This window comes from Geosmithia morbida (genome assembly GCF_012550715.1).
Source record: "Geosmithia morbida isolate 1262 chromosome Unknown scaffold_5, whole genome shotgun sequence".
Taxonomy (NCBI): Eukaryota; Fungi; Ascomycota; class Sordariomycetes; order Hypocreales; family Bionectriaceae; genus Geosmithia; species Geosmithia morbida.
In genome coordinates this window covers 106,116-129,146 of record NW_023336192.1, presented here as the reverse complement: position 1 = coordinate 129,146, position 23,031 = coordinate 106,116, and the positions used below count along the sequence as shown (strand labels likewise).

General features: G+C 54.9%; 7 protein-coding genes across 7 annotated transcripts; 4 read left to right on the top strand and 3 right to left on the bottom strand.

The window, feature by feature from the left end:
- Nucleotides 1-250: 250 nt before the first annotated feature.
- GMORB2_6049 (Chromosome segregation ATPase) lies at nucleotides 251-3,004 on the bottom strand (the record flags this gene model as incomplete). The annotated part of the gene is made up of 5 exons (XM_035468019.1): nucleotides 251-2,275; nucleotides 2,331-2,429; nucleotides 2,497-2,614; nucleotides 2,677-2,771; nucleotides 2,843-3,004. The coding sequence occupies 5 exons, from the start codon at nucleotides 3,002-3,004 to the stop codon at nucleotides 251-253; spliced, it is 2,499 nt and encodes an 832-aa protein (XP_035322000.1).
- A 1,034-nt stretch (nucleotides 3,005-4,038) lies between these two features.
- On the top strand, nucleotides 4,039-10,614 carry GMORB2_6048 (voltage-dependent calcium channel; the record flags this gene model as incomplete). The annotated part of the gene is made up of 3 exons (XM_035468018.1): nucleotides 4,039-5,652; nucleotides 5,725-9,962; nucleotides 10,083-10,614. 3 exons carry the CDS (start codon nucleotides 4,039-4,041, stop codon nucleotides 10,612-10,614), a joined length of 6,384 nt encoding a protein of 2,127 aa, XP_035321999.1.
- Nucleotides 10,615-12,278: 1,664 nt separating this feature from the next.
- On the top strand, nucleotides 12,279-12,566 carry GMORB2_6047 (uncharacterized protein; the record flags this gene model as incomplete). Its single annotated transcript, XM_035468017.1, has 1 exon — nucleotides 12,279-12,566. The coding sequence occupies one exon, from the start codon at nucleotides 12,279-12,281 to the stop codon at nucleotides 12,564-12,566; it is 288 nt and encodes a 95-aa protein (XP_035321998.1).
- A 302-nt stretch (nucleotides 12,567-12,868) lies between these two features.
- Nucleotides 12,869-14,498, bottom strand: GMORB2_6046 (ATP phosphoribosyltransferase; the record flags this gene model as incomplete). Its single annotated transcript, XM_035468016.1, has 5 exons — nucleotides 12,869-12,895; nucleotides 13,198-13,520; nucleotides 13,628-14,188; nucleotides 14,321-14,355; nucleotides 14,482-14,498. 5 exons carry the CDS (start codon nucleotides 14,496-14,498, stop codon nucleotides 12,869-12,871), a joined length of 963 nt encoding a protein of 320 aa, XP_035321997.1.
- A 3,216-nt stretch (nucleotides 14,499-17,714) lies between these two features.
- On the top strand, nucleotides 17,715-19,463 carry GMORB2_6045 (Velvet factor; the record flags this gene model as incomplete). Its single annotated transcript, XM_035468015.1, has 3 exons — nucleotides 17,715-18,199; nucleotides 18,541-19,137; nucleotides 19,208-19,463. 3 exons carry the CDS (start codon nucleotides 17,715-17,717, stop codon nucleotides 19,461-19,463), a joined length of 1,338 nt encoding a protein of 445 aa, XP_035321996.1.
- Nucleotides 19,464-20,626: 1,163 nt separating this feature from the next.
- GMORB2_6044 (Protein of unknown function (DUF3602)) lies at nucleotides 20,627-21,143 on the top strand (the record flags this gene model as incomplete). Its single annotated transcript, XM_035468014.1, has 2 exons — nucleotides 20,627-20,829; nucleotides 20,948-21,143. 2 exons carry the CDS (start codon nucleotides 20,627-20,629, stop codon nucleotides 21,141-21,143), a joined length of 399 nt encoding a protein of 132 aa, XP_035321995.1.
- A 495-nt stretch (nucleotides 21,144-21,638) lies between these two features.
- Nucleotides 21,639-23,014, bottom strand: GMORB2_6043 (uroporphyrinogen decarboxylase; the record flags this gene model as incomplete). The annotated part of the gene is made up of 4 exons (XM_035468013.1): nucleotides 21,639-21,715; nucleotides 21,801-22,191; nucleotides 22,295-22,872; nucleotides 22,960-23,014. The coding sequence occupies 4 exons, from the start codon at nucleotides 23,012-23,014 to the stop codon at nucleotides 21,639-21,641; spliced, it is 1,101 nt and encodes a 366-aa protein (XP_035321994.1).
- Between the last annotated feature and the right edge of the window lie 17 nt (nucleotides 23,015-23,031).

Here is a 23,031-nt window from a genome sequence, read left to right as displayed (position 1 = left end):
TATTCTGACCATTTCAGGTCCCCCAAGACCACAGCCCCCTCAGAGTTGGCTCGTAAAACAAAGTCGTCGTGTGGTCGAAGACGAGAGGTTATTTTAGGAACCAACAGCCATAGCAGGAATGAATCATACAGATACACACGCATCTATCCGGTCGAAGTAGAGGGTGTATGCGCCTCCCTCTTCGTATCGGTCAATGGCAGTTTGTTCGTCCGGCGTGCGTCCAAGTTTACCCTCCTTCAGGAAGCCTACCTCACTGGTGTTCCTGGGGCTTCTGCTGCTGCTGCGGTGGCCGTGCCGGCTCAGAATGTTTTGTCGGGGGCGTAAGGATAGGTTCGCGCGGAGATGGTGAGAGGGTGATGCCAGGGGGGATTTTGGCTGGCGTGTTGTTGGCGCTGGCACTGCCGACGAAAGAGGTGGCTGATGTAAAGGAGCTCTGGGGAGAGTTCTTGACCGGTGAGATGCCGCCCTGAGCAGGAATGTTACCATTCTCCATGTGTGCCGCTCGATAGATGTCCCTGTTGATGGCGGGGGTGCTCAAGGTCGGCTCCAGCGCTGGATTCTGAGCCGACACTAGAGCTGGCGCAGGGCCTGCAGGTGTCTGTATCAGGGACGCCGCTACGGGACTCGACGCTGAGTTTTGCGGCTGTCCGCTCGTCGCCGTGTTCCTGTCGCTGCTGTTGGTTGAAGCACCTGCAGCACCCTGCTGCAGGCTCGCCTGAAGTGAGGCCGTGGCACCCTGAGACTTGCTGACGTCCGGACGTCCAGACTGTCGGACCTTCTCCATGTTGTTGCTGTTCGGTATGACCTTGCCAGGGCTGCCATCTACAGCTTCGGCCCCGTCGTAACCCCGGTGGCCTTTGACAGGAGATGCGGCCGTGTCGTACTGCCGATCATGACCTCCGGCAGGCGGTGCCAGGGGCGACACAAGCTGTTTCGTGGAGGCGGGAAGGTGGACCAAAGGACTTTTTGCTGAAGTCGGTGTCCCCTTTGTCGGTGAACTTGGCTTCTCCTGAGGCGAAGATCCAACAGGGCCGACCGGCACCTCACCCGCCGCCGATGTCCCCCCCTCACCACCACTAAGCGAGCCTGAGCTATTATTGGAAACAGCTCCCGGACGGCCAGCCGGCAATACCTCGTCCGCCGCCGATGCCTCCTCACCACCAACAACAACACTGCCACCGCCAGGCGGCACATATGACGGCCCCCCCGATGATGCAGGGCGAGAGTTGACAGCAGCGACGGCGCTAGGACCATTGATCCGTAGCCGGATGGGAGAGCGTGGGGCGTTTTGGAGCTCTTCTGTGCGGCGGCGACAAGGGTCGCAGATGAAGTGGAAGTCAGCCTTCTCAGCGTCACCCTCACTGATGCCAAGACACTTGCTATGCTGCCAAACGTTGCATTTCTCGCAGGCCACACTGTGTGCTCCATCGTCCACTTGGCCATACAGACCGCAGCTGCAATCGAATACCCAGTCCTCATCCTCGTCTTCCAGGTCCTTGAGTGCCTGTCTGCTCTTTTGGATCTCGGCGTGCAGCCGACGTTCCGACCCTCTGCCGCTGCTGTCATCACCATGGCGCTTGCTGTCGTCGGATAGCTGCGCAAGCTCCTCCTCATGGCGAATGCGACGAATCTCACGCTCCTTCAACCGCTTCTCCCTCGATGCCATCCTGATCTCCCTCTCTTGTTCGATCTTGAGGCGGGCTCGCTCTTCTCGTCGTGCTGCTTCCTCTGCGAGTCGGAGTTCCTTTGCCTGCTCCTTCTCCACCTCTTCCTGCTTCTGCTGCTCCATCTTTCCGGCAATTCGGCTCGAACGTTTAGCGTTGGCCATCTTGGCCATGTTGAGGAGCTCTCGCTCGCGCTGAAGAGCCTTGCGCTTCCGGCTCTCTTCCTGCTTCTCGAGAATCGGGACCAGGTAGTCCTCCAGCTGCTTCCGCAGCACCTTTTCGTTCTCATCCCGCGTTTTTCGGAAACTGTCGACGAGTTCTCGGACTTGGTCCAATGTGATGGCGAGGCATTCCCATTTCATTCCGCCGAGACCGTCATCTTGGGGTTCCATCATGCTCTCCTCCGCTTCGGACGCGTTGCCTTCTTGCTCATCTTGTTCGGTTTCAGCACGACGCCGCTTGCTGCTGCGGGCGCGACCGGACCGGTAGTACGACTTCTTCCTCTTGGGCTTCGGTGGAGCGGGAGGCGCCTCGGTTAAGCGATAGACGCGGTTGTCGTCGAGAACAAAGTAGGTTCGGTCATCGCTGTCCCATCCGTAGGGTTCTATGCGCTGTTGGTGATGTCAGTGCAAGCGCAACCGGAGGCATCGTCTGTGTGATACTTACCCAAGTTGTTTGATCAACATCCTTCTGCTCTTCCATTTTGTCGCGGATGCGTTCAGGATATATCATTATCCATTGCGTCATCTGCTGCAGAACCCGTATCTGCATACATATCGCATTAGTATATCACGCAGGATTGCGCAGAGGGACAGAGGGAATATAACCCTACCTTAGTGGCCGCATCGAAGTCTTGAAATCGTCGGGGCGCGTCATCGGTTCCGAAGGGGTTCGCGTCGGGCGCCTGGTCGAGGTACAGCTTCCTGGCTTGGCTATCGAAGATGTCGAGCCTATTCGAAAACACGTTAGCTTGCCGTCAGGCCGTACTGTCGTTGCGTGAGAGAATGCGTACGTGAGACCGCGATGTGATGAAATAAGCTTTAGAAGTGCCAAAGCAATATCCAGAAGAAGTGTCGATTCGGGGTTAAGGCAGCCAGCTTCGAGATGCTACAGATAGATAATGTCAGTATTGGTTTCTCATTCTCTCATACGTGACCCCCGGGGTCTCGTAGACTGACCTCGACGTCTATCGAGTCGTCAATCTTGGCAGCCTTGCCAAAGGTATACATCCATTGGCAGAAGTTGGCAAACTGCCACATGCCACGGATCTTGGCCAGGACGGAATCGCCCTGAAGCGGCTCGTCCGCGGCCTCCAGGTGGGTGCGTTTCCGGGACACCATGGTCGGTCGCGGGATATTAACGAGCAGTTATCTGTGTATCCGTTCGACCGTATGTGAGTTCTGAGGGAGAGCAGACCGAAAGGAAGTTAGGATGTGACGGGCTATGACGACGGGCTACTCGAGGGTCATCCAAAAGCTGAGGCTCCCCTGTGTGAATTCTATGTCGAGAAAGTTGGCTGGTAGGTCGTGGCGCGTAGCGTGGCTGTACGACTTTCACTCGCGCGAGTGCATGTACTCATACCGCGTAACCCTGTCAGTTATGCAAAAATAGAAAGGGTACAAGGGCGAGAGCAGTAAAACAAGGGGCTACGAAGTACTCCGTATCCCATGCGTGCGGATAATACGGAGCTCATGCAAAGGTCCAGTGAGGATTTCCCCCCTGTATTATTTCTACTCGTCTTTCTCCTCCTTATGAGTATTGCGAGCAGCATGCAGCGAGATACGGGAAACCCCAGGGAGTCCCCCGTCAAGGTATCCAGTCTCTCCAGTCTCTTACGTAGCACGAAAAGTTGGAAAGAGCCCCCATTCCCTCCCCCCCAAATACGTCCCTGGCAGCGACATGACACAGTGCCGTCTGAGATTATCGGTACTGCTAGACATACCCATTTCATTACTATTTTAAGAAACTCTACACTGTGCGTATTCGATTTCCCTTGGCGAACCGGGGGGCTATTACTCCGTATTCAACGCTTTGCTGGTATTATCCCGTAGTATGCACTCCTACTCGTACATTGGCAGTGTCGGCGCGGCACCTATACTGAACGGATACTTCTCTCGTCTTGCTTGTCCATCCTTTTGTCTCTCGTTTAAACTATACCACTATACTACTGTTTTCTTCCTTCTTCTCCTACTCCTTCTCCTTGCTCATCACCTTCGTTTTTCCTGCTTCATCGTCGCCTAGAGGGAGCCTCGAGATGCTGCCTGGCGCTGCACTCCTCCATCAGCGAAGCCGTTCGTTGTGAGCATTGTTTGCAATCCGACCTGTTCCTGGCTGGGGTAGATAGCCAGACGACGCTTTTACTTCTTTCGACTCGATGTCTTCAGATCCTCCTGGCCGCTCCCCGATGTCCCGGCGGCAGTCCATCCCGCTACAGAGCCTCGGGATTCCCGGCTCCAACGATGACGCACCATCCCACGATGGTTCCCAGCAACACCTCGAGTCTGCACGGCAACCACAGTCCCCCGGCGGTCCTGGGGCGACGTCTCTCGCGACAGTATCACCATACTGGGATCAACCATACGACACGCCGTCCGCTGCCCACGACCATCCCAGCTCTCCCATAGACGTGGCAGCCTTACAATCTGCCCTCCCACCGGCCTTCCACAACTCAAGACATGATGCAGGCAGCATGTCGTCGTGGCAGGCCGACCGGGAGCCGCCGTACATGGACGAGTCGCCAAACCACGACTTTGCCGACGCCGATACCATCCCCCTCACCTCGAATCCTCAGCACATATCAGGGGCGCTCTCTCCTACGGCCATGGACGTCCAGTCCCGGGATAGCTTCCAGACCGTCTCAGACCTCGACAATGGCGCCCGCACACCTCGCGATACACTACATCCCGACGACGATGTCGAGTTTGGCCGCCGCTCGAGGCGACACAACTTTGGCCTGACCCTGGCGCCCGACCAGTTTCCTTCTGCTGGAAACCGTTCTCGCTCGCCGTCCGTGACTGCGACCGGGGCATTGCAGCGCGCTGGGTCCATTGTTCGGGCAATGTCGCAGCGTGTCGTCAATATCAGCGGCGATGCAGAGATTGCCGACCAGCGCGCATCGATGCACAGGTCGAGGTCCCCGAACGGTTCTGACCGCCACCGCAGTCGAGACGCATCACCCATCCCGTCACCCGTGGAGGAACCGGGCTCTCGGTCCCCAATCCGGTCTCCTGGGGAGAAGGGTGGCGCACAAGACTACTTCTCTACCCCGATCCCGGACCCAGGGCCGCGCCAACCGCCCCCGAACCCCCTCAAGGGCCGTACCTTGAATATTTTCGAAGCAAACAACCCCATTCGGCTCTGGCTCTGTGACCTCTTGGTGAAGCCTTATACCGAGCCCTTGATCCTGTTGCTCATCATTCTCCAAACCGTTCTGCTCACAATCGAGTCGGCTTCTAACGTCTTCACTCCTGGCCACGAGCGACCAACCCACTGGGGTCACCGATGGATCGACTGGGCGATGCTGGGACTGTTCATCGTCTTCACTCTGGAGCTCATCGGCCGCATCATTGTTTCTGGCTTCTTCCTCAATGCTGCCGAGTACAGCACGATCGACAGGTCCAAGGGTATCCGTGCGGCCGTTGTAGACCAGTATAGATCTATATTTCAGCCGCACAACAATCGCAAGTCTGCCAAGGTTAGCAGCATTCTCCCGCCTGAACCAGCGACCATTTCACGCTCCTTTACAACCCTCATGCAGACCCAGCAGACCATGCCAGAGACGCTTGAGGAGCAGCAGCGCTTCCAACTGGCCCGTCGCGCCTTTCTGCGTCACTCTTTTAACCGCCTAGACTTTTTGGCCGTGTGTTCGTTCTGGATGTCGCTCATTCTAAGCATTTCTGGAATCGAGCACGCCTCCCATTTCTACCTCTTTAGAATGCTTAGCTGTCTCCGTATTCTGAGGTTGCTAGCAGTGACACACGGAACTTCGGTAAGGAACGACCCGATGTACTTTGTCATACTTTACCAGCAAGACACGGCTATCTAACTGCGTTTCTTATAGATAATCCTGCGCAGTTTGAAAAAGGCGGCCCCTCTCCTTGTGCGGGTTGCCTTTCTCATTCTCTTCTTCTGGCTTGTGTTTGCCATTATTGGTGTACAGAGTTTCAAGTCGAGTCTGTCACGTCAGTGTGTCTGGCTAGATCCTCTAGACCCAACGAACATGTCAGCCTCCTACACGAACGAAGATGCATTCTGTGGCGGTTATCGGGACAACAATACCGGCGCCATCCTGCCGTGGGTGACCATGGCCAATGAGGGCTCGCTGGACCTACTCGTGAAGGGAACTGAAGATGGCAAGGGTTTCATCTGTCCTCGAGGTTCCATATGCCTGCAGCAACAGTCCCCGAATGGCGGAACTGTCAACTTCGACGACATTGCGCATTCGTTCGAACTCGTCTTTGTCATCATGAGTGCCAATACATTTTCGGACCTCATGTACAACACCATGGGATCAGACTACTCCCTAGCTGCCTTGTTCTTTGGGGCTGGCATCATGATCATGACGCTATGGCTTGTCAACTTGTTGATTGCCGTCATCCTGTCTTCCTTCCAGGTCATCCGCGAAGAAAGTAAGGCCAGCGCATTCACCGGAGGGTCCAATCGAGTCTCCCTGCTGGATCCTGAAGAGGCAATGCGACGCCTCTCCGGCCTCCAGAGATGGTACAACAAGACGCGCTATGTATGGGTTGGCATCATTGCCTTTAATCTCCTGAGTCAGGCTCTCCGCAGCACAGTCATGCCACCCAGCCGCGAGGCTTTCATCCGCCAGGCCGAAATCTTCGTGACCATTATGCTCGACGTCGACATCATTCTACGTCTCATAACCAACCGGCGGAGGTTCCACAAGAGTCGCGCTAATCTGTTCGACCTGTTCCTCGCCATTGTCACTTCTGTCATCCTCATACCGCCCATTCCTGAGTCTGAAGCATACCGGTGGCTCACCGTCTTCCAGATCCTCCGGGTCTACCGAGTCATCCTGGCCATCCCAGTCACCAGAAAGATCATTATGCTCGTTCTTGGCAATGCTGCTGGTATCGCCAACTTGACGATGTTTGTCTTCCTCATGACGTTTCTCATGGCCATTCTGGCAGCTCAGCTGTTCAGGGGCGAGATACCAATCCATGACGACGGGGAACTGAACCGAGTTTCATTCTACACCATCTACAATTCGTTTCTGGGCATGTACCAGATTTTAACCAGTGAGAACTGGACCGACATCTTGTATCTCGTTGGAGAGACCCTTCACCCCTACAACACTGCCTGGATTGGAATCGCCTTCTTGGTCGGCTGGTTCATTGTTGCCTTCTTCGTTCTGGTCAACATGTTCATTGCTGTCATTCAAGAGAATTTTGACGTGTCGGAAGACGAGAAGCGACTAGAGCAAGTCAAAGCGTTTCTGCAGAAAAAGGACATTGGAAACAACTCAAGCAACCTCGCATTGTCGACCATCTTCGGCATGGGCAGGGCACGACACCGGAGAGATCCGCTCGACTATGGGCCAGCAATCACCGAGATGCTCCTCAAGGACGCGGTCGTGCGTGAGTTTCTCGACGAGCCCACCGAGGCCGAAGACCCTACCATGGATCACGGTCTGCATCATCGGGCGAGAATACTCGATCCCCAGGACAGTTTGACCGGCAGGATCTGGAACAAGCTGGCTCATCGGTTCACGAAGCAGGAGCCCAACCCATTCTACACCAACACTACCCACGACTACCTGAACGACACGACGCTGAATGCACGCGAGATGGCTAAGCAGGCTGTGACGGCGGCGACATCGCGGCGCAGGGCGCAGCGCGAGTATCTCGCCAGGCACCCCACGTACAACGTGTCATTATACCTCTTCGCGCCGCATAACAAGATCCGCCGTCTCTGTCAAAGGTTAGTCGGCCCGGCTAGGGGGAGCGAGCGTTTTGATGGAGTCGAGCCCAATAAATTTGCCTGGTACATCTACTCGGCCTTCATCTACGCCATCGTCGTGGCCATGGTGATCATTGCCTGTATTACGACACCGCTGTATCAGAAGGAACACCAAAGGCTTGACGAGAACCCGTCCACCTTCAAGTGGTATGTATGGACGGATCTTATCTTCTCCATCGTCTTCACCATCGAGGCCGTCATCAAGACGATTGCCGACGGGCTCATCTCCACGCCCAACGCCTACCTCCGTAGCTCCTGGGGCTTCCTAGACTCGATCGTGCTCATCACCCTGTGGATCAATGTCGGCACACTCTTCATCAACGACGGAGCCATCTCTAGAGCCGTTGGCGCGTTCAAAGCCCTGAGGGCGCTACGTCTGCTCAACGTCAGTAACAGCGCGAGAGATACGTTTCACTCCGTCATCATCATGGGATGGTGGAAGCTATTCGGTGCCGCCGTCATCTCCATCTCTTTGCTAATCCCGTTCGCCGTTTACGGACTGAATCTCTTTGGTGGCATGTTGGTCAAGTGCAACGATGGCGACAACATCATCTTCCTGACGCAGTGCTTCGGAGAGTTCAACAGCACCCCTTTCAGCGAAGACTGGCCGATGCTCGCACCTCGTGTCGCATCTAACCCATTTTTCGACTTTGATGACTTTGCCTCGTCTCTCTTCGTTCTCTTCCAGATTGTCAGCCAGGAGGGCTGGGTTGATGTGTCTTTCACCGCCCAGAGCATCACTGGAAAGCTGCGGCAGCCGTCAGACCTGGCATCGCAGGGCAACGCCATATTCTTCGTCGTCTTCAACCTGCTCGCGACCATCTTCATCCTCACCCTGTTCATTTCTGTCTTTATGCGCAACTACACCGAGCAGACCGGCATGGCATTCCTGACGGCGGAGCAGCGCTCGTGGCTGGAATTGCGAAAGCTGCTACGGCAAATCTCGCCGTCCAAGAGCTCGTACACCAAGGTCGGCCACCAGAAGTGGAAGCAGTGGTGCCACAAGAGAGCGACTGAAAAAAGCGGCAAGTGGTACCAAGGAGTGACGCTCATACTGGTACTGCACTTCATTCTACTCATCGTGGAATTTGCTGGTGAGCCATTCTGGTGGACATACACGCGCATCGTCATCTTCCTCTTGTTCATCTTCATCTACATTGCCAACATCTTTGTGAGGATAGTCGGACTAGGGTGGAGCCGCTTCCGGCGGAGCTCTTGGGACTTGTACTCTCTCTTCTGCGTGTCGGGGGCGTTCATCACCACCGCGGCCGTACTGGGTCTCAACAGCAAGGACACGGTAATGCAGCTGCACAAGGTATTCCTGGTGTCCATCCTGTTCCTCATCATCCCGCGCAACGACGCGCTGGACCAGCTATTCAAGACGGCAGCAGCCAGTCTGCCGGTCATCAGCAACCTGCTAGCGACGTGGCTGGTGCTGTTCCTAGTGTTCGCCATTGCCTCTACGCAAGCGTTTAGTCTGACGCGCTTCGGCGAGGAGGCGGGCAACGACATCAACTTCCGCAGCGTGCCCAAGGCGCTGATCCTGCTGTTCCGCACGAGTTTCGGCGAGGGCTGGAACGCGGTCATGGAGGATTTTGCGGCCATCGAGCCTCCACTGTGCGTGGACAATGCCGACTTCTTCCAGAGCGACTGCGGCAGCAAGAACTGGGCGCGCTTCCTGTTCATCGCGTGGAACATTCTGAGCATGTACATCTTTGTCAACCTGTTTGTGTCACTCATCTACGAGAGCTTCAGTTACGTGTACCAGCGGTCGAGCTGGGTGGCGGCCGTGGACCGCGACGAGATCCGACGGTTCAAGGAGGCTTGGCGCAGCGTCGACCCGGCGGGCACAGGGGCTATCAGCAAGGAGGTGTTCCCGAGGCTGCTCAGCGAGCTGTCGGGCGTCTTCCAGATGCGCATCTACGACGGCGAGGACTCGGTGCACTCCATCATGGACGATTCGCGGCCCGGCGAAGACGAGGCGGCAGCGGCGCGGGCCAACGGACACAACTCAATTGTCGACGTGAAGAACAACCGCATCGATGTCAACAAGCTCAACCAGAGGCTGGACCAGCTCGACGTGGTCAAGATCCGCGAGAAGCGTCGCCGGTTCAAAATTTTCTACGAGGAAGTTCTTGTCAGCGCAGACCCGGACAGGGGCATCACCTTTACCAGCGTCCTCATGATCCTCGCGCACTACAACATTATCAAGGATAGCAAAAGCCTCAAGCTCGACGAGTTCCTGCGTCGTCGTGCCCGTCTGCAGCGAGTCGAGGAGTCTGTCCGTCGCAAGACGGTGCAGGGGTTCTTTGACACCTTGTGAGTCATTCCCCTCCATCTCACTTTCTTTTTCCCCTCATTTCTGTCTTTCTCTCGTCCTTCAATCGGCTCCCCCCTCTCCCAGGAAAGAAAGAAGAAGGAAAGTCTAATAAAGTGCAGGTACTGGACTAGAAGATTCAAGAAGCACATGGAGGCGAAGCGCGCGTCACGCATGACAACGATACCCCAACTAGACATCCCGGACATCTTTGTCGATGACAACGAGACCTCTCAGGCGCGCGGGTCGCTGAGTCCAGGCGGGCCGACCACGCACCTCAGCGTCCAGGGAAGCATTGGCGGCTCTGGAGGTGACTACTTTGGCTCGCAGCCGTCGTCGCCGGACTCGCCCAGCAGCAGGAAGGGAAACCCAATCTCTTGGCACGGCGCGGGAGACCGCCACCCGCTGAGCTTCCCCCGGTCGGCGACATCATCACCCTCACCTCCAGGGACACCGCTGGGGATGGGCTTCGATGCTCTCGACGGTCAAGGGGGAGCACGTCGGTCGTCTGGCGTGGACCGCACAAGCAGCAGCCGCAGCAGAACCGGCAGCGTGTTGAGTCCGACACAGGCTAGCGATATGCTAGAAGACTCCATCTGGCTCGAGACGATTCGGCGAAGCACGACGATTCGCAGACCTCCTCCGTCTGGCTGATTTGCCAAGTTATTCTGCATATTTCACTCGTTTGCCATCTTTCATCTAGACATGTTGGCCCTTCCTTTGTCTTTCTATCCATGTCTTTTTCTTCTCTTTCGTCCATTTTGTGGTATTCTTGTTGCTGGTTAATGATTTTCTTTTTTGTCATGTGCATAAACAGAGAGAGATGAATGATCGGACTTGCAAGGTAAAAACAGCGCGGCGTTCTTTTTCCTGTGTGTTTTCTATTCTTTTTGGAGAGATATTGTAGATATGATAGATGTGGAATTTTTGCCAATGGGTGACTTGAGGATGTTCTTCTCAAGGGAGGACAGGTTAATTTCAATATATTCCATATTTGGTCGCCATGCAGTCTTAGTCCTACCGCTACCGTCAATCCTATGCAGTTCGATCGTTGTAGAGTCCAGACACATGATTTGCATTACATTCCTGCCCAGGTGCATGATGATGTACGACTCCCGTAATAACGATGATGATGGCGCAGCAAGGGGCAAAAATAGAAGAGCGAGCACACGTACCATCTCGTGACGATTATCATTTGAACGTAATGGCGTTGATTAACCAGACCCCTCCCCCCTCCCCAGCGAGATATAAATGTGGAGGGGGGGGGGGGGGGGGGGGGGGGAGTGTCCTTCGAAACGTCAGGTGCGCAAGTTTTGACCAGATAACATTCTCTCACTGTATCATATAGAGAAGAAGAGGAAGAAGAGAAAGAAGCAGAAAAGTTATACACGTAACACGAGTGCTTGGGTATGGGATGTTTCAGAATCTGTAAGGGCCCGGGGCAGTCCCCACCAATGTGTGTGGCAAGGGTGATGATGCAAGAGGCATACGTTGACAGGGCCGTGGTTCGTACCTACTACAGATATCACGCCGTACTAGTGGTAGGGTAAGGAGTAACAGCTATTATTTACTCGTAGAGAAAGTGAGGGAGAGAAAAAAGGTGAAACGACATTCAGGGGGGGAGGGGGCATGAAGCTCCTCCGTACTGCAGTTTGTGTGTAGTACGAGTGATTGATTGCAGTGGAATGGCATCAAGGAGGCATGGCATCCCCCCCCCCCCCCCCCCCCCCCCCCCCCCCCCCCCTGCTTCAGGTACACGGGGGGGGGAGACGGTAACATTTGCCTTGGCTTCTGTAGACTGTATTGTACCCGTAAAACTTGGTTACTCCGTAATGAATCCGTACTATCGATTCTTGAACCAATACTACTCACTTCTACGAATAGAAGCAATGGCTCTCTGCCTGTATGTACGTAGTAGCATGGACGTAGTATGGACGTAGTAATACGTAGTTCCTGTGGCTTCGCCTCCCTCGATAGAAAAACGCCATCCATCGCCCTTTCTCTTCCTTTCTCTTCCTTCCTTCTCCCTTCTGGCACTAGGGATAACCTCCAAAGTCTTGCAGCACATCTTGTTTTATTTCCACCTTCTTTATACATCTTCTCTCCTATATCACAGGCTGGTTCCTGGGCATTCTCTTCTTTCTTCAATCTTCACACACTCTCTCCGTCCTTGTGCATATACTGCTACAACTCTCTTCACACGCACACCCACGGCCGCTTCACATCAGACCTCGAGGCGCTTAAAAAAGAGAAGATATTGAACAAATCAACATCGAGCACACAACACCACACCACGCATACCCTCGACACCTATAAAGATGGTCTCCCTCCGTCTCCGTAGCCTATCCGGCCGCTTCTCCCTCCGCCGAGCATCGTGGGACTCTACCCGCTCCACCTCCACCACCGCCTCCGAAACACCGTCCTGCGTTTCCGCCTCCACTGCCGCCGGCGCCGTCAACAGCTCCATCTCTCGCGTTCCCAGCATCGCCGGCCTTGTCGAGGAGCACAGAAACTTCTCTAGCGAGCTCGGTATCCTTGAGCCTAGACCCGTCGTCTACTGGGAGAGCATGGAGGAGAAGATGGGCATGACGCCCCTCGTCGTTTGAGTAGACTGGCTCTTCTCGACTCGTCTTCTTCTCCTTCACTCCTCTCCTCTCCTCTTCTTCTTCTTCTTCAACCCTTTTTGGATTTCTTTTCTTTTCTGAGCGTTTTTACGAAACATATGGCGCTTTTCGGTGGTCTTTTTCTTCCTTCCTCTCGCGTCATATATTAACGATTATGCGATTTGGATTTTTTTTATTAAACTGTGACGTTAGATACGTCTGGCGTCAGATGGACGATTGTCAGCTAGGTCTTTGAACCTAGGAAAATATACAATTTGATTTTTTTTTTTGCCCGCATGAAACTCTCAAATGGTGCGCCTCTTCAAAGCTTGCTGTATGCAGTGTCCGTGTTATATGATGGATCGATGTAGGTATTACATCTCAAACAGGCCCATACACAACATATCCATTCATCATCCAAAATATATTATGTACGTCTAATTCATGATTTTTTCCTCGGTCTGTCCTCGCGAAAGCTAATCACATGATCCCGTAGCCCCAAGGTATATATATATATATATGTGTGTGTGTGTGTGTGTGTGGCGTTTGTTCTGCCACTTGCTTCCTGCTCTTGCTCTCCATTCTAATACCGAGTATTGTGGATGTCGAGAACGATGATATCGTGGGCCCCGACCTTTGTCAGGTCATCCATGACAGTAGCAATCTTCTTCTTTTCAACCATGCAGCTGACGGCGACCCAGCCCTCCTCGTCCAGCGTTGTGACGGTAGGGGCCCTCTTTCCGGGAGTGATCTTGGTGGCCTCCGGGAGCCTGGAGCGCTCAATGTTGTACTGGCACAGGACGAACTTCTGGGCAGTGATGACACCGCGGATGCGCGAGGTAACGAGGTCGATGGTGGCCGGGTTCGAGGGGGATCGCGACTTGATCAGGACGGCCGTGGATTCGACAACTGTGTCGATGGCCTTGAGGCCCGCAGCCCTCATTGTGTCTCCAGATTCTATTCGGTCAGAGTCAGATAGAGAAACCAAGAGAGGGAGAGGGTGGGGTGAAAGAGAGCAAGAGACAGGAAAGGGAAAAAGGAAAAAGGAAGGGAAAAAAACTCACCAACAAGGTCGACGATACCGTCGGCAACACCAAGAGCACAGGCAGCCTCGACACTCCCACTAAGCTCTACAATGTTGGTGCGGAGCTTCCTGGACCCGGCGGTGGCCTTCTCGGGGTTGGCCTCCCCGTCAGCCGCAGCCTCCAGGCGGGCAAAGTGGTCGGCGGCCAGGCTGACGAAGCTGGTGCCGATGTTGGCGCCGACGAGGTCCTTGGTGGCGGTATACCTGCCGTTCTCGGGGACCTGGACCTGGAGCTTGCAGCCGCCGAAGCCGAGGTCCATGATCATGTCGCAGCCGCCGCCGGGCTGGATGGAGGCGGCGGCCTCGCCCTTGGCCAGGGCGGCGGCCGCGGCGCCGGCGGCATGCTCCTCCACCTGGTCCCACCCCGTGATGCCAATGTCGACGCGGCCCTGGCCGACGAACGTGGGGATGTCAGCGGCCGGGAGGAAGACGAGGGCGATGGGGAGATTCTTGACCAGCGCAATGTCCAGACGGTTCTCACGGCGGAACTGGATGTCTGCTCCCTCTAGGAGGTTGAGGGCAGCGGCATTCAGACGGCCCTCTTTGAGCCAAGGTTAGCCATCAATCATTCCGTGTCCCTCGTTCTTCTTCTTCTCTGGTGGAGGAAACATCGCGCGGCATGGACAGTCATTCGACTGAGGTGGGTGGGGGGGTTGAGATGCGTTCTACTCACTCTTTGGCACGGCAAAGAGAAGACGGCCTTCGAGGCTGGATGTTGGTGCATTGTCAGTCTTTTCTTTTCTTTCTTTTTTTCTTTCTTCCTTCTTCGTCTTCTGCTTCTTCCTTAACCCCTCCCCCTCATTGGAGAAAGCTCGAGACGATGCACAGACTCACTGTTTGACGAGATCCATTGTGCAAGATGATCCGTATGGCGAGAGGAGAAAAATTCTTGGGTGATTGCTTCTGCTTCCTCTTCGTTCTCGAACACGACGAGCCGAGGGGATGAGAGCGAGCGGGATAGGACCGGAATGGTATTGTGTGCCTGAGAGTGACTCGATCCCAATGGCAGCTCCGACCGCGGGGCAGAATATTCAATGGGTGACTGCTCAGTGGTCCAAGCCACAATGGAGGGGCAGGAATTCTCCCCAGGGTTGTGTATGTGGCTGGTGATATGTGGCTAGTGTGCTCCGTAATGGCTCTCAAATCCTGCAATCTTGGTTCAGGCCCCTCTTAGCCCCTCCAACAAAAATTTGGGTGGGCTTCAGCCTTCAGGGCGGTTGGGGGCCACTGATATTTCCTGCTTACCATCAAATCTTCCACAGTCCAGAGAACGAGGCACAATGTCAATTTTAAGGGTGAATCCCATCGTCCTGATATACGAGTAAAGCTTAGTAGTACTAATATTGCTGGAGTAACTACTGGTCATGTTTTCCCTAGCTCTGTCTTCCTCTTTCTTTCCTTGCAAGCTGCAAAATTCTCCTCTCTCTCTCTCTCTCTCTCTCCCCCTCTGTGTGTATCTTCGTGCAACGACAATTCTCAACGTCGCACTCCGATACCCCATAACGAGTGCAACAGCGGCAGCGGCAGCGGCAGCACAACATCAAACCGGGGAGGGGGAAGGTGAGGGGGGGAGGTGTACATCAAACCGTCTGGGGGGGGGCCGCACCCCAGCCTCTCTTTCCCGTCACATATAAGCTCTCATGGGTTCTCTCCTCTTGGCGACACCATCTTCAAGGGCATGTCACTGCATCAACGTACCGCAGGGGGTAATTGACGCACAGAAATTCGAAGGGGGGTGAGGGGGAGGGGATATCGAGATTCGACGAGTCACCTCATCAACGTTCCAGCTTGCTGGTCACTTTTTTTTCTGTTTGTCTCTGATACGGACGGGCTGCAGAATTTTGCAGCCGTGTTGTGCGTGTAGTCTATCTGCAACATTGCGACATTGAGCGATGGTCAACAGTCGGTGATGGGTACAACCTCTCTCTCTCTCTCTCTCTCTCTCTCCCATGCTGTATTCCCCTCTTCCTACGACCATGCTCCCCAGCTAGTCAGCCACACACACGTACACACCGCTATTAGTAGTCGAGTTGACGGGTACAGGACCGGGCCTGAAGTTGCGCGGTTCGGTGACACGGCATCGGTACGGAGTAGTATGTTGCAATGGTATCGCGACTGTGCAGTTAGAGTACAGGTATTATGTTACCGGCTTCCAGCATCGAAGAGTGGAAGTGGTAGTCGGCGTCCCCCGAGACAAAGGCATCTCCTCACTCGTCAAGGCGGACTAAACATGCTGCAATATAGCAGAGCAATTATTGTAGATATACACTAGTCCTTGACTAGCAATGCTGCTAGCGATATTGCTAGGCAGCAGATGAGGCGGAAACTATTATCCCCGACGACGACCGCGACGACGCCGACGCGATTGGCATGACTCTGGCCAGCAGTTACCTGTTGCTTGTCAGAACCAAGATGCACTAAGGATTCAGCTGGGTGTACAAGTGCCACATGTACAGTCGAGTACTACCGAGTCCCGACATGATGGATGGTTTCCTCCATGCTGCGTACGGAGGAACCCGTACGGCTTACCGGTGGCAGTATCGTGGATAGCGGAAGACGTGGCGGGCACTGAAGGCCATCAGCATTAATTAGCAGGCCCGAAGAAGAGGGCCAAGGGACGAGTACCGCAGGTGTCGGTTGTACAGTGACCAGTGGTGCAGGTTGCAGCTCCGCATAATGTTCACCAGGCCCGCGGACCCGCCTCGTCTTTTGGTCTTGTTTGACGGGCCTGTCTTCTTGACGGGGGATCCTCAATGATGCAGTCTGCAGTCCTGAGTGCAGAAGAGGAGTTGGCAGGGTACTGCTACTATCCGTACAGGTAGTACGGAGTACAGGTACTAGATAACGTAAGGATCCCTGCCGGCATGTCTTCCAGGCTCGACGCGTAATACAGTATCTGTAATCTGTAACCTGTACTCGTACCTGGAGACTCGTACCTGTACATAGGCTCGTACCTATAGTCCTGTTGAGTAGACCTGGAGCCTGGAGGAGATCCGGGTCGTGCACCAACAAGGCCCTAACAGAACCGCTAGACTCCGGAGAAGCTGTATGCTTGGACCTTTGACGAGAGGTCGACAACAAGAGGCTGAAGGCGGGCACGTTTCGTTGCTGTCCAGTGGTTAGGACTCTTAGGTTTTGAGGTAATACGACTCCGTATTACGGCTTGCGGGCATTGGCACTAAATAGCGGTAATAAATCAACTGTTCCTTGTAGTATCCGTACTGCGTATATTACTGGTAAACGGGAATTGACATCCCCAATTCTTTCCTGGATTTTACGCCACAACGTCCACACTCTCTGTACGGACTCACAGGTAAAGAGGCACTTTAGCGCTCCTTCTTTCGCTCCCGCACTCTCCAATCTCCACTTGCCGCTGCATCGTCTATTACGAGTGCCACCCCCAACCCGGACGCCCCCAACCCGGACGATTGAGGGGAGGACCAGTCATTTATCTTCCTCTCCCTCCCCGGCTCCCCTGCTCCTCTGACCCCGACAGGTCTCGACCGGAAGCCGTCGTCCAAGCAAGCGCGGCAGTCATTGTCTGGAGATTCTGATGACCCGTATCGACTTCCTACCACTGCCTGGGTGAAGAGACTCTCAACTCCAAAGAAGCTCTACCGCCAACGCCCGCGATTCCAAGACGGTCTCGTCTTGCCGCTCAATCGTCGGCTTTGAGGAACCGTCCCGACTGACGCCCAACAGGCCCCTCCGTCTGAGACAACGCGCACTCGCATGCAGCATCCCTCCTCACCGGTCACCCAACACCCCCCGCATACCGACCGCTTCGACGTCCGCGCCGAGCCCCTCTCCTCCGTCTGGACAGACCCTACGGGAGCAAGAAAAGAGTGAAGACCGACGTCTCTGCCGTTTTGTTCAACACGCAACACGAGCTGCCCGTCCGAGACCCGTCCCATTCTCTCACGCTGCTCCGGGATTCTGGAGTCTTGCGCGGCCCAGGCAGATTGAAGCGCGATTGTCCTGGAGGGACATGACGAAACATGAACTCGGGATACCACCTCCACCACCACCAGCAATCGCAGCATCAGCAGCCTGAGAACAACGGCACCATGTCCCAACACATGACCATGGCGCCTCCTGCCACCACCCCGTACCAACAGACACACCCACCAACCTTACCGCCGCCGGGACCCGGGCCGCCTCCTCTCGCTCACCCTCACACTCCGACCCATCATCACACCGTACACCCTACGCTCCCACCTCCTCACCCACACCTCCATGCCCACGCCCCTCCTACCAGCCTGGATCCCTACCAGCAGCAGCACCACCATCCTCCTCCGGCTCACATGCAGCCTCCTCACCTGGCCGCCGCTCGTCCTCCGCCACCCCTACATCCCACTCACCCGCCGCCCCAGCATCACCACCATCCGCTTCACCACCATCATCCCCATGCTTCGCCGCACCGGTCACCACCTGGTCCTGAAGACGGAGGACCGGTGAGACAGGTTGTCGCCACGACTGACCTGGCCCAGGCTCAGCACCGCCAGCCCACGCCCGTGTCTCATCATGAGCCAGCTACTGGACGCAGATACCAGTAAGTTGCGAAGCTGGGAATAAGCACCTGGCAATCAACCTACTGACAGCTCTTTTTCTTCCTTCAGACTCGACGTGATGCAACAGCCTGAGCGAGCTCGCATGTGTGGCTTCGGGGACAAGGTACGTAGACTTGTCCATGGTCCCATACGGGACGTCCTGCTGATGGCTGTCTTTTGCTTGTAGGACAGAAGACCGATCACGCCTCCGCCGTGCGTGAGGCTCATCATCACAGACATGACGACAGGGGAGGAGGTGAACTGCAAGTGGGTTGACCTTGACCTGACATCCGGAGCGGTGCCAGAGGAAGAGGGAGAGAAGACATGCTGACGGCAACAACAGGGACATCGACTACTCCAGGTTTGTCCTCCAGGTGGACCTCTGGGATGAGCACGGGACACAGGAGATCAACCTCTGTCGGAACAACTCGAGCGCCAGCGGACCCCCCGCCTCGTCGGCCAGCAGCAGCTACTCGTACTCTCCCCTTGCGGGCAGCGAGGCACGCTACCCTCCACCGCAGCAGCAGCAGCAGCAGCAGCAGCAGCCGCCGCCACCCGGGCAGCAAGCACTGCCTCCCAGCCGGGACATGACCTACGGACAGTCATCACCCATGGGATACTCGCAGCAGCCAGACTATCAGTACAGCCAGGTGACGACACCCTCTTACACCCCTCCCAGCACGACCTACGGCCCTCCGCAGCAGTACTTCCCCGCCCACCAGGCCACGGCTCGGTACGATGCCGGGCCGCCGCCGCAGGTGAGCTACATGGACAGTCCGGGCCCGATGGTGTCGTACGTCAACGACCACAAGACGCCGTGGAGCCGGAACCTGATTGGCAGCGTGGCGGCCAGCGCGTTCTGCCTCGTCGACACTCGCGGTCGTGAGGGTATCTGGTTTGTCCTCCAGGACCTGAGTGTTCGACTAGAGGGGAAATACAAGTAAGTCACTCCATTCTGTCGCCGTCCGTTTATGGAAAGCCAGTCTCTTATCCTCCGTTTCCGCGGGCAGGCTCAAATTCTCCTTCGTCAACATCTCCCGCCCCGGTCCCGGTACAGGGCTGAGGGACAGACCGGCCACCATGATCAACAGGGGCAGGACACCGATCCTAGCGTCATGCTTCAGCGAGAGCTTCCAGGTCTTCTCGGCCAAGAAGTTCCCGGGTGTGTGCGAGAGTACACCTCTCAGCAAGACGTTTGCGGGGCAGGGTATCAAGATTCCTATCCGCAAAGATGGGGGTAAAGGAGGGGAGGATGATGACGACTGATCGCATGATATTATTCTTTCTTATAACGAGTTTTCTACCTTTTTTTATACCCTTGTTTATACGAGTATCGCTACTACTTGATACTCTTCCTCTCTATACGGGATGAGTTCCAAAAGGGAAATCCGGGGTTCGTTTCTTGTACCAGAAGAAAATAAGGCAATAACAGGCCTTTGCCAGATGTTAGGTAAGTAATGTCATCGGAGTTTTCATTACGTTTTTTTGTTGCGGGGGAGAGGGAGGCGGGGGGAACGATCTACTAGTATGTAGGTACGAGTAGTAAGTAGTATTACCTGATGGTACAGCTGCGAGTAATATTCATACTTTGAATATATCCAATGCTACATGTACTACGAGGATGTCCTCTTTTGTTTCTTTTTTTTTTCAGTCTCATGATTGACTCTTGATGTGAGTCTTTTATTTACCCCTGACCCTGGCCATGAGGCTGATGTTCGAGATTTACATCCTTTTAAGGTTATTGAGCCTAGAAGGGACGTAGAAGGGAAGCTTTGCGCGGGGGAGTAGCCTGTAGCCTATTGGCAAGTTACCAGGGATGGACATTGGCGGGGCAAAAGTGGCAGCCGCACCGAAAGCAGATGGGAGAAAAACCTGTCAAGTACAGTACGAGTACTGACAGTAATAGCAGTATCACTACCTGTACTCGCAAGTATCAACTTGCAAAAAGCCTTGTCGGTGGGTTCCGTACTCCGTACGGAGTAGTCCACTCAACCGATGGAAAGTGGGCAGAGAGAGCTAGAGACTAGGCCACTAGAGGTCATAGTCATGTACCATGATGGACACGGGACCGTAACTGGAACCTAGAGCTGGAGCCACCCTGGGGCTTGTAGACTGTCCGCGTGCCAGATCGAAGTTTTTTCTTCTTCTCCTTTTTTTTTAGCAATTTTTTTTTATACGTCATGGGTTAATATACCTAGGTACGTACCGTTTAAGCCCAAGTTGTGGTTTTTAAAAAGAAGGCCGTTCATCACCAAAATACTACATAGACTGACGTGATTACACCTGAGTCACGAAGACACGACACGCAGAACAGATACTTCTCTTTTCTTGGGGGTTTTCTCCTTTCAATCTCTCTCTCTCTCACTCTCTCTACATTCTTAACATCCCATACTTCAAAACTGCTTGGCCAATTCCAAACCTCTCGGAAGATGACATCTACACCATACTCGTCGCACGGCCGCGGAGGCGCAGGCAACATAAGCTCTTCCCAGTCTCCACGTCTCGACCCGGCAAAGGACCTAGAGACTCCCACCCTCAAGACTCCCGTCGTGACCACCGGACGTGGAGGTACGGGAAACATGGCCAAGAATGTTGATGCTGCTGAGACGAGGGCTCGTCAGGATGTTGAAGCGTACGTCTCTCTCTCTCTCTCTCTCTCTCCCTTACTTCCCTTTCTCCCTCTCTCACTTGACCCTCCGAAGGAAGTAAAGAATGAAAGACGAGTACTGACAATCACACAGAGTACCTAGGAGACCCAGCTCGGGAGCACAGCACGCCGGTCGCGGAGGAGCAGGCAACGTCTTCAAGGGAACAGACGACCAGCACCGCGCCGCCTCGGACAAGCACGAAAAGGCCGTGGCAGACGAAGACTCCGACTCCAGCGGTGACGGTGTCGCCGAAAAGGCCAAGAAGCTGCTGCACCTTGGTGGTAGCAAGAAGGCATAGACAGACTCAGACTGCTTTCCTTCCCCTTTTCGCATTGGCGGTAGCACGGGAGTTTCTCTTCCTCTTTCTTCTACATTTCCTCTTCTTTTGGAATATCTTGCGCTGGCAGGAATAACTTGGGGCGGAGTAATAAAAGTTCTTGCGTGTTTTTTGGTTGGTCTTTTTTCACACGATCTGTTACTTGCGAAACGCAGGCTTTCTTTTCTCACCGAAGGGAAGGGGGGGGGGCAAAGGATACGCTATGATGATGATATAATACTATACCCAGGCTTTTTTTTCCTCTTTTAGAAAACACCTTGCCTTTTTTTTTCTTTTGCAAAATGAGGTACACGCACAAATACTAAACCCTCCCTTGAAGCATTTCGCCATATATTATTGTATGTGTATCCTAAATCCTTGGAATTTTTTTTTTCATGCATTGTTCCTACGTTGTTTCTTCGTCATTACGGTGGATGTAAAGTCATAATGCAACCTTTATATGTCGTATGCGCACGTTCAAGCCTTGCTGGTGAGACGGTGAATTTCCTCGAAAAAGTGCTTCAGGTTGTCGGGGTTGACGCCGGGAGTGATACCTGTTCACGGTCAGTATGGTAATTGCATCAGAGACGATGAGTGTGTAGTGGAGGTGGATGGGGGGGAGACAGAGAGATGACGTACCGTGCCCAAGATTGGCAATCCAACCCTTATTGCCCACCCAGAAACCCTGGACCATGGTCTCGACAGCCTTGGTGATAGCCTCGCGCGTGCCGTACAGGACACCAGGGTCGGCATTGCCCTGGAAGACGACGTTGCGGTCTCCGCGAATCTTGACGGCTTCTGCGGGGTCCTGAAGCCAGTCCATGCCGACGACGTCGTACCCGAGGTCGCAGGCCGAGTCAAGGGCATGCCAGGCGCCCTTGGGGAAGACGGTCATGGGGACACGGTCGATTCCCATAGCGTTCAGCTTGATAGGGAGCTTCTGGGCGATGTAGGCCAGATAAGGCTCCGAGAATTCCTTGAAGGCAGCAGGGCCGAGTTCTCCTGCCCACGATTCAAAGACCATGACGAGCTTGTTATCCAGGCTTGTCAGTACAAGGACCTAAAAACTCTTCAAAAGGCCCCCGCGGGAAAAGAGGAGGGGGGGGAGGGGCATCCTGTCTTTCTCTTCTTACCTGAGCACCGGCTCTGACCTGCTGGGCCAGATGGTCAACGCAGACGTCGGCAATCTTCTGTAGGAGCCTCTTGGTCTCGTCAGGATACCTGTAGATCCACGTCTTACTCTGGGCGAAAAGCTTGGTGCCGCCGCCCTCGACCATGTAGCAGAACAGGGTCCAAGGGGCACCGCAGAATCCGATGAGGGGTACCCGGCCGGCCAGCTTGGTGCGCGTCAGGGTGATGGCGCTGTAGACGTAGCCCAGCTCGGCCGAGACGTCGACGGGCCGATCTAAGACGCGCGCATACTGCCCGTCGTCCGGGGACCTGAGCGGGTCAGGGAAATGAGGCCCCTTCTTGTCCACCATCTCCACAGTCATTCCTAGGGCCTGTGGGATCACGAGGATGTCGGAGAAGATGATGGCCGCGTCCAGGAGGCCGGCGAACCGCTCCACCGGCTGGAGAGTCAGCGTAGACGCCACCTCGGGGTCGCGGCAGCACTCGAAGAAGTCGCGTCCGCCCTTGGCCTCGTGGTACTCAGGAAGGTAGCGACCGGCCTGGCGCATCACCCACATGGGTGGTCGTTCGACGACTTCGCCTGTTTTTCTTTTATCAGGTGGCGTGGTCTGAGGAGGGGGAAGTGAAGAAGTGGTGGGGAGAGTTGGGGAGGTAAAGGTGTGCTTACCCCGAGCTGCGCGGAGCAGCAGATCATTCTTCAACGGCTCGAATGTGAGCTCCATAGTGCTGCTTTGTGAAT